This window comes from Anomaloglossus baeobatrachus, chromosome 4 (assembly GCF_048569485.1).
Source record: "Anomaloglossus baeobatrachus isolate aAnoBae1 chromosome 4, aAnoBae1.hap1, whole genome shotgun sequence".
Taxonomy (NCBI): Eukaryota; Metazoa; Chordata; class Amphibia; order Anura; family Aromobatidae; genus Anomaloglossus; species Anomaloglossus baeobatrachus.
The window spans coordinates 642,856,803-642,867,096 of record NC_134356.1 but is presented as its reverse complement, the minus strand read 5'-3'; the positions used below and the strand labels follow the sequence as shown (position 1 = coordinate 642,867,096).

At 50.5% G+C, this 10,294-nt stretch overlaps 1 protein-coding gene across 2 annotated transcripts in view; it reads right to left on the bottom strand.

The window, feature by feature from the left end:
- Positions 1 to 2,973, bottom strand: part of EBF2 (EBF transcription factor 2) — a 153,395-nt gene extending 150,422 nt beyond the window's left edge. Inside the window, exon 1 of one of the 2 annotated variants that reach the window (XM_075346462.1) lies at positions 2,729 to 2,973. In XM_075346462.1, the coding sequence (XP_075202577.1) occupies positions 2,729 to 2,862 (134 nt within the window). In that variant the 5' untranslated portion in view covers positions 2,863 to 2,973. The remainder of the gene's footprint in view (positions 1 to 2,728) is intronic. The other variant, XM_075346463.1, reaches the window with a different exon arrangement.
- Positions 2,974 to 10,294: the final 7,321 nt, after the last annotated feature.

The window sequence follows — 10,294 nt, the reverse complement described above, 5'->3', positions numbered from 1 at the left end:
AGTGACATGGTGTTGCTGGGACTTGTAGTGACATGGTGTTGGTGGGACTTGTAGTGTCATGGTCTTGCTGGGACTTGTAGTGACATGGTCTTGCTGGGACTTGTAGTGTCATGGTCTTGCTGGGACTTGTAGTGTCATGGTCTTGCTGGGACTTGTAGTGACATGGTCTTGCTGGGACTTGTAGTGTCATGGTCTTGCTGGGACTTGTAGTGACATGGTCTTGCTGGGACTTGTAGTGACATGGTCTTGCTGGGACTTGTAGTGACATGGTCTTGCTGGGACTTGTAGTGACATGGTCTTGCTGGGACTTGTAGTGACATGGTCTTGCTGGGACTTGTAGTGACATGGTGTTGCTGGGACTTGTAGTGACATGGTCTTGCTGGGACTTGTAGTGACATGGTCTTGCTGGGACTTGTAGTGACATGGTGTTGCTGGGACTTGTAGTGACATGGTCTTGCTGGGACTTGTAGTGACATGGTCTTGCTGGGACTTGTAGTGACATGGTGTTGCTGGGACTTGTAGTGACATGGTCTTGCTGGGACTTGTAGTGACATGGTCTTGCTGGGACTTGTAGTGACATGGTCTTGCTGGGACTTGTAGTGACATGGTGTTGCTGGGACTTGTAGTGACATGGTCTTGCTGGGACTTGTAGTGACATGGTCTTGCTGGGACTTGTAGTAACATGGTCTTGCTGGGACTTGTAGTGACATGGTGTTGCTGGGACTTGTAGTGACATGGTCTTGCTGGGACTTGTAGTGACATGGTCTTGCTGGGACTTGTAGTGTCATGGTCTTGCTGGGACTTGTAGTGTCATGGTCTTGCTGGGACTTGTAGTGACATGGTTTTGCTGGGACTTGTAGTGACATGGTTTTGCTGGGACTTGTAGTGTCATGGTCTTGCTGGGACTTGTAGTGTCATGGTCTTGCTGGGACTTGTAGTGACATGGTCTTGCTGGGACTTGTAGTGACATGGTCTTGCTGGGACTTGTAGTGTCATGGTCTTGCTGGGACTTGTAGTGACATGGTCTTGCTGGGACTTGTAGTGACATGGTTTTGCTGGGACTTGTAGTGACATGGTGTTGCTGGGACTTGTAGTGACATGGTTTTGCTGGGACTTGTAGTGACATGGTGTTGCTGGAACATGTGATGCTAAAAGACGTCCTCCTGGGACTGTATTGGTAAGGACTTTTCTTGGGATTTGTACAGTTATAGCAGTGTCCGGGAGAATATCTGACTATGCTAGTGATGTGCATTGTCCGGCTGGGTCTTGTAGTTCTCCAGCTTGTATATATATATCCTGCCCAGCCTGTGGAGACCCTGGTGCCCAGTCTGTGGAGACCCTGGTGCCCAGTCTGTGGAGACCCTGGTGCCCAGTCTGTGGAGACCCTGGTGCTCAGTCTGTGGAGACCCTGGTGCCCAGTCTGTGGAGACCCTGGTGCCCAGTCTGTGGAGACCCTGGTGCCCAGTCTGTGGAGACCCTGGTGCTCAGTCTGTGGAGACCCTGGTGCCCAGTCTGTGGAGACCCTGGTGCCCAGTCTGTGGAGACCCTGGTGCTCAGTCTGTGGAGACCCTGGTGCCCAGTCTGTGGAGACCCTGGTGCTCAGTCTGTGGAGACCCTGGTGCCCAGTCTGTGGATACCCTGGTGCCCAGTGTATGGAGACCCTGGTGCCCAGTGTATGGAGACCCTGGTGCCCAGTGTATGGAGACCCTAGTGCTCAGTCTGTGGAGACCCTGGTGCCCAGTCTGTGGAGACCCTGATGCCCAGGCTGTGGAGACCCTGGTGCCCAGTCTGTGGAGACCCTGATGCCCAGGCTGTGGAGACCCTGGTGCTCAGTCTGTGGAGACCCTGGTGCTCAGTCTGTGGAGACCCTGATGCCCAGGCTGTGAAGACCCTGGTGGGCAGTGTATGAAGACCCTGGTGGCCAGTGTATGGAGATCCTGGTGGGCAGTGTATGGAGATCCTGGTGGGCAGTGTATGGAGACCCTGGTGGGCAGTGTATGGAGACCCTGGTGGCCAATGTATGGAGACCGTGGTGGCCAATGTATGGAGACCGTGGTGGCCAGTGTATGGAGACCGTGGTGGCCAGTGTATGGAGACCCTGGTGGGCAGTGTATGGAGACCCTGGTGGCCAGTGTATGGAGACCCTGGTGGGCAGTGTATGGAGACCCTGGTGGCCAGTGTATGGAGACCCTGGTGGCAAGTGTATGGAGACCCTGGTGGCCAGTGTATGGAGACCCTGGTGGGCAGTGTATGGAGACCCTGGTGGCCAGTGTATGGAGACCGTGGTGGGCAGTGTATGGAGACCCTGGTGGCCAGTGTATGGAGACCCTGGTGGCCAGTGTATGGAGACCGTGGTGGCCAGTGTATGGAGACCCTGGTGGGCAGTGTATGGAGACCCTGGTGGCCAGTGTATGGAGACCCTGGTGGGCAGTGTATGGAGACCCTGGTGGCCAGTGTATGGAGACCCTGGTGGCCAGTGTATGGAGACCGTGGTGGCCAGTGTATGGAGACCCTGGTGGGCAGTGTATGGAGACCCTGGTGGCCAGCCCCTGGTACCCTGTACAGTATTGTCCCAGTGATGCTTACTGACATCCTACTACAAGTTCCGAGGCTGACCCCCGCTGCTGTCCCGGGACTTGTAGTTCCCCATCCTCTGCAGAGTCAGGAGTAATTCTCCTGCAGTTGGGGAAAGTTTCTGCCGGAGCCGCACATGTCGGGGGCTTCTTACCTTTGCGCTGCCACCTTGGCATCCACAACTCCAACATTCCTCACCCAGGACCTGACAGGATCCATGCCAGCTGCGAGGGCTTTGTCTCTCAGGGCAGATCCTCCTCTTCCTAAAGTGTCCTGGACCCCAAACATTGAGAGCCCCCCGGTCACCTGCTCTGTCAGCGCAGCAGGGTGACCTGGATCCTCTCTACACTGAGCACTGAGCAGCCCCAGCTCAGAACATGAATGAGCCCCCCAGAGGGGAGGACCCTCCTGCAGCCTCCTCCTCATTGGGCAGCTCCATGTACAGGACCCTTCCCACAGGCTGGAGCCATTAACCCCTGCAGTGCTGCAGCAGCATCAGCCAGGTCCTGCAGAAAGAGGGACTAGGGGAGGAGAGCAGCATCCTATCACCATCATCATCATCATCATCATCATCATCATTCTACGTGAAGAGGAGGAAAATCTAACCACCAATAAAAGGAGACAGAGCTTGTCCTAGGAGCTTATAATCTAATAGGAAATAGCTTGTACTAGGAGCTTACAATCTAATAGGAATAAGCTTGTACTAGGAGCTTCTTCCTATTAGATTGTAAGCTCCTAGGACAAGCTTCTTCCTATTAGATTGTAAGCTCCTAGGAAAAGCTTCTTCTTATTAGATTGTAAGCTCCTAGGACACGTTTCTTCCTATTAGATTGTAAGCTCATAGGACAAGCTTCTTTCCATTAGATTGTAAGCTCCTAGGACAAGCTTCTTCCTATTAGATTGTAAACTCCTAGGACAAGCTTCTTCCTATTAGATTGTAAGCTGCTAGTACAAGCTTCTTCCTATTAAATCGTAAGCTCCTAGGACAAGCTTTTTCCTATTAGATTGTAAGCTCCTAGGACAAGCTCTGTCTCCTTTTATTGATGGCTAGATTTTCCTCCTCTTTATGGAGAATGATAATGATGATGATGATGATGATAGGATGCTGCTCTCCTTCCCTAGCCCCTCTTTCTGTAGGACCTGGCTGATGCTGCTGTAGCACTACAGGGGTTAATGGCTCCAGCCTGTGGGAAGGGTCCTGTACAAGGAGCTGCCCTATGAGGAGGAGGCTGCAGGAGGGTCATTCCCTCTGGGGGGCTCATTCATGTTCTGAGCTGGGGCTGCTCAGTGCACAGAAGCTTGTCCTAGGAGCTTCCAATCTAATAGGAAGAAGCTTATCCTAGGAGCTTACAATCTAATAGGAAGAAGCTTGTCCTAGTAGCTTACAATCTAATAGAAAGAAGCTTGTCCTATGAGCTTACAATCTAGTAGGAAGAAGCTTGTCTTAGAAGCTTGCAATATAATAGGAAGAAGCTTGTCCTATGAGCTTACAATCTAATAGAAAGAAGCTTGTCCTAGGAGCTTACAATCTAATAGAAAGAAGTTTGACCTATGAGCTTACAATTTAATAGGAAGAATTTTGTCCTAGGAGCTTACAATCTAATAGAAATAAGCTTGTAGTAACAGCTTACAATCTAATAGGAAGAAGCTTGTCCTAGGAGCTTACAATCTTATAAGAAGAAGGTTGTCCTAGGAGTTTACAATCTAATAGGAAGAAGCTTGTCCTAGGAGCTTACAATCTAATAGGAAGAAGCTTGTACTAGGAGCTTACAATCTTAATAGGAAGAAGCTTGTCCTAGGAGCTTACAATTTAATAGGAAGAAGCTTGTCCTAGGAGCTTACTGTGACGACATGGACTCTGTCAGCTTAGCATGGGTTAAGTTTCTTAAAATTCAGCCAAACATGAAGATAGTTTGTTTATAGACGAGGGATGAGCCCCTCATTGTTTCTCGAAGACTTTTAGGAGTCTAGTGTTAAAGTTCTTGTTAACTCATGTAATTGCCTTGGCCAGTGAAGGTCAGATACCCAGACAAATCAATTATACGAACCTCCCATTGTATCTGGCTTGAAATCTAGCCAATAAGAGCCCAGTCTTATCCACCAATTGTGAAGACCCCAATGGTCTGAATGGAGAGCTCAGGGGTGTAAGAATGACGTCTGTCCATTGTCCGGGTAGACTCTTGCTACATGCTACCAATCTAGGACCTGCGGATCCGATTGGCAAGCCATAACCGAATCTGGATTATAATACTAAATGGATTTCAGCAAGGATTCGGCTGAGCTATCAAAGACTACCCAAGGAAGGAATCCAGCTTGGAACAATCCAGTCACCTGACAACAGGCTTTGCGGTCCTCACACAAGCTTCCTAAATCTGGCGTTATTCCGTTCTCGGTGGGTGCCTGCGAAAAGCGGGGTGCTGCTAGTTTGGAGAAAGTAGCCCTGGAAACTCTGAGGCATGGACATTCTAATCCCTGGTGAGCCAGCGGAAGGGTGAGAAACTGTTGCTGGTTACATTCTGTGGTTTTGCTGATTATGTGCCATATGCCGTTAATTGTTTGGAGATCCAATAAAGTCTTAATATTGTGATTTCCTCACCCTGTGTTGTGTGAGTAGTGTTCTGCCCACGGATAAGGAGGTCGGGCGTTCAGTTGGGATGAGCCCTGGGCCATGCTGTCTTTCTAAAGGCGGCCGGGCCAGCGGACGGGAGCACCCACTGACCCCCGTGTCTCCACAATTGGTGGCAGTGGTGGGATTCTGCTCAGCCTAGTTTATCCAGGGGAGCTGCAGAGGACTGGTGTTCATGGACACCGTCCAGGGCTCAACAACCAGGGAGGCACATAAGCATGAGGATGTAAATCGTGTGTCTCATCCTAGATCCAGTGACAGTCTGGAAACAAAGCAAGCCCAAGCAGACCGAGTCAAGGAATTGTTGACTGCATTGGGGCCTGAAGCTTCAAGGGAAGAGAGGGCTGGTGTTCTGCAATTAGTGTTGGGAGTTCCAATTTCCTTACTACCAGCACCTACCTCCAGGATAGACCACCACCAAGGAAGTTATCTTTCGCTACAGGGACGTGCCAGTGTTTGATGATTCCAGCACTGATATAGATGAACACTTGCAAAACTTTGAGGTGCTAATGGCGTATGCACCAGGTGCCCACAGCGGAGTGGTCCAAATACCTGTCGACAAGCTTGCCTGTCCGGGCCCAGGAGGCTGTCCGATCACTTGAGCCTCAGGACTGCCTGGACTACGGAATTATTAAGGACACATTGTTGGCCCTTTTTGCCATAATCACTAAGTTCCGGACTATGTCTCGCCAGGGTATCTCGTACGTCGAATTTGGCAGTCAACTCTGATAACACTGTAACCGCTGGCTCGATGGTCGGGCTGCCCACTCCGCTGCTGCCTTCCAAGACGTGATGGTGCTCGAACAGCTGCTGGAGAAGATGGACCCAGAAATCCGAGAATGGGTAGCTTACAGGAAGCCCGATACCCCAGAGCAAGCAGCGCGACTGGCTGCCGAATTTACAGCCAACCGACCCAGCTGGAGGCATGATAGGCCCACTGATGTCAGGAGGTCCTTCAACCATGGATCCAAGCAATCCCCAGACTCCTGTGCTAGACTAACTCATTACATCACAGAAGCTCCAACAATACAAAGGTTTACCAACAGGGCCGGTGACTTGTCTAACCCATGGCGCTGTTATACGTGTGGGCGCCTTGGACACATTGCCAAAGAGTGTCTTCAAAGTCGGGGCCCCATGCCCGGAGCCCGTCTGCCAGTCCAACCAGTCAACCTATGCCGAGATGAACCAACGAGACCTGAGGAATGCTACTTCCGAGAAACACCAATAGCTGAGGAAGTGGTTTACCCAGTCCACACGCTACGGATACCATAAACCAGCCAACCTCCATCCCCACATCCAGACAGTCAAGGTCAGTGATATACAGGTTCAGGGACTTCGAGACACTGGATCTTCCATCACCCTGGTCAGCTCAGATATTGTTCCCACAGAACATCATCTACCTGGCCGCCAAGTGACCATCTCCCTTGCTGGGGGCCAGCGCTCGAACATCCCTCTAGCACGAGTGCAGTTGGACTGGGAACTGACCAAGGAGAGGTTGAAGTGGGGCTCATGGACGGCCTCCCCACCTCTGTTATTTTGGGAAATTACCTAGTACAAGGACTCTCCAGCCAGTTTGTCACCGCCATCACCCACAGCCAAGCCAATCACCATCCTAGTGCAGGTCTTTCTACCAACCCATCCTCGGAGAACCCTCCTCCTCAATCTTCAGCGTCCTCATCAGATCCAACGAATGTGAGTACATCAGACCCAACTGTGGCCATTGATTGGGGGCAGATAGATCGTAAGGAATTCAGGGAAGCCCAACTGACAGACCCCACACTAGAGCTTATCCTTTGTGCGGCCACCCAACCTGGGGGAGGAAATCAGGGGGAGGTATATAGATGGGAAATAGACCTCTTATATCGGGAAAAAGCCTGCATCCTGCCCAGAAAATCCCTGGACCCGTGTACATCAGCTTGTGGAACCCCAGCAATACCGACCCCAACTATTGCATTTAGCTCATGATGTTCCTGCGGCTGGGCAGATGGGGACCAAAAAGACCCGGGCCCGCCTGTTGTGCAGTTTTTTCTGGCCAAAAGTCACTCAAAAAGTGCGAAAATACAGAGCCTCTTGCCCAGTGTGTCAACGTATGGGGGAGCCCCATGTCGTGCCCCACTCCAACCCATGCCCTTGATAGAAGAACCGTTACAGAGAGTTGCCATGGATGTAGTAGGCCCCTTAGCTATCCCTAGCCATAGTGGAAAAAGATTCATCTTCACCCTGGTAGACTTTGCCATCCGCTATCCAGAAGCCGTTGCCTTATCCTCCATAGATGCAGAGCACATGGCTCAAGCTCTACTGGACATCTTTAACCGGGTAGGGTTTCCACAGGAAGTATTGACTGACCAGGGGGCACAGTTCCAGAGTGAACTGATTCAGACCCTGTTGGGAAAAACATGGAGTCCGCTCCATGTGCACCACCCCCTACCATCCTGAAACAATTGAAAAAAAAATGAGTGAGCGCTTCAACGGAACTCTTAAGCAGCTCATTAGCTGGTATGTTGATTCCTGGGGGGGGGGCTGAGAGAAAAACCTGCAGCAGGTCCTTTTTGCTTATTGGGAGGTGCCGCAGGACTCCTCTGGGTTCTCCCCCTTCGAATTGCTGTACGGCCGAAAAGTATGAGGGCCCCAAGAGCTGGTACAAGAGAGTTGGGAGGGCACCTTCCCCACAGAAGAGGTTCCCATATTGGACTATGTTCAAAAGTTTAGGGAAAGGATGAGGCACCTCTTGGGGTTAGCCCACAGGAATTTAGAAGTGGCTCAGGAAAGGCAAAAACGATGTTACGACCGCACTGCCCGACTCCGAGAATTTGCCTGTGGACAGAAGGTCCTAGTACTAGTACCGGTACGGAAAAACAAGCTGCAAGCCATTTGGGCGGGTCCATTTACCATTACCAAGAAATGTGGCAATACTGACTACACCGTGGCCCTGGATCGAGCATGTGTTCGTGAGCATACCTACCACATCAACAGGCTAAAAGCTTATGAGGAACGAGAGGTCACCAATTTAGCAGTTTGTTGTTCAGAGTTAGATGACCCAGAGTTGGACAAGATCCCAGACCTATTAGTGGACTCCAAAAGGGAAATGGGGGTAAAAGATGTATCACTGGGGGAACAGCTTTGTCCATCACAGAAGCGACAGATATCAGACATTCTCGGAAAATATGAATCCCTGTTCACGAGTTAGCCTGGTAGAGCCCCCCTGGTCCAGCATCATGTCAAAACAGGGGTAGCCACCCCACTAAGACAACCCGTCTACCGGGTGACCACTCCTGTGTTGGCACTGATGAAGGCCGAGGTGGATGACTTGTTAAATATGGGAGTCATAGCCCTCCCATAGCCTATGGGCTGCCAGTGTTATGTTGGTGCCAAAAAAGGACAAGAGTACTCGTTTCTATGTGGACTATAGATGGCTCAATAAGGTCACGATTACTGATGCCTACCCCATGAACCAGGTGGATCAACTACTAGATAGGTTAGGGGGATCTCGATTAATATCTATCCTCGATTTGTCGAAGGGTTACCAGCAGATCCCACTCACAAAAGAGGCTCAAGAGAAATCAGCCTTCATAATCCATTTTGGCCTATTTGAGTTTACCAACATGTCTTTTGGGATGAAGAACGCCCCGGCTACCTTCTGGAGGAAGGTGGACCATTTACTGGAGGGATGTCGGGTATGCCCAGGCCTATTTGGATGACATCACTATCTTCAGCGACACTTGGGAAGAGCATCTTCAGCACATGTCCCAGGTGCGGCAGAGGGAAGCCAAAGCCCAGCTTACTATCTGACCTGACAAATGCCAAATGGGGATGGCCGAAGTGCTATACCTGGGACATCGGGTGGCAAGTGGGTGCATTCGTCCCGAACCTGCAAAAGTAGAAGCCATTACATAGTGGCCTCGCCTGGTCTACCAAAAACAGGTCTGTGCGTTCCTAGGAACAGCAAACTATTATCGAAAGTTTATCCCCAATTACAGTACTGAAGCAAAACCGCTCACTAACCTCACAACCAAAAGATATGCCCGAAACCTTATCTAGACCCCAGAATGTGAAACTGCGTTCCTCCAATTGAAAGACCGGCTGGTCCAGAGCCCAGTCCTGGCTGCTCCTGAGTTCTGTCGCAGGTTCATCATCCAAACAGACACATCAGACACAGGACTAGGAGCTGTACATAGCCAAGTGGGGGATATCGGTGAGGAGCATCCGATAGCGTACCTCTCCCGGAAACTGTTGGACCGAGAGGGGGCTTACGCCACCATAGAAATAGAATTCTTGGCCATAGTCTCCTGAAAAAAATGCAGCCCTACCTCTATGGCAATGACTTCACAGTCCTCACTGACCACAGTCCATTGAGTTGGCTAAATTGCGCTGCCGGGGACAACGGACGCTTGCTCAGGTGGAGTCTGGCGTTACAATCTTACAATTTTTCCATCTCCCATAAACAGAGCAAGAACCATGGAAACGCAGATGGGCTTTCCAGACAGGTGGAGAAGGATGACCAGAAGCCTATCCTGTCTGGCTAATATTAAGAAGGGGGAGGAATGTGATGACATGGACTCTGTCAGTGCCTAGCATGGGTTAAGCTTCTTAAAAAATTCAGGCAGACATGAAGATAATTTGTTTAAAGACAGGTGATAAGCCCCTCATTGTTTCTACAAGACTCTTAGCAGTCTAGTGCTAAAGTTCTTGTTGACTCATGTAATTGCCTTGGCTAGTGAAGGTCAGATACCCCAACAAATCAATTATGCGAACCTCCCATTCTATACGGCTTGAAATCTAGCCAATAAGAGCCCAGTCTTATCCACCAATCGTGAAGACCCCAATGGTCTGAATGGAGAGCTCTGAGGTATAAGCAGGAGGTCTGTCCATTGCCCGGGTAGACTCTTGCTACATGCTACCAATCTAGGACCTGCGGATCCGATTGGCAAGCCATAACCAAACCTGGATTAGAATACTATATAGACTTCAGCATTGAATGCAAGGATTCGGCTGAGCTATCAAAGACTACCTAAGGAAGGAATCCAACTTGGGACAATCCAGTCACCTTACTACAGGCTTTGCGGTCCTCAGCCAGCTTCCTAAATCTGGTGTTAT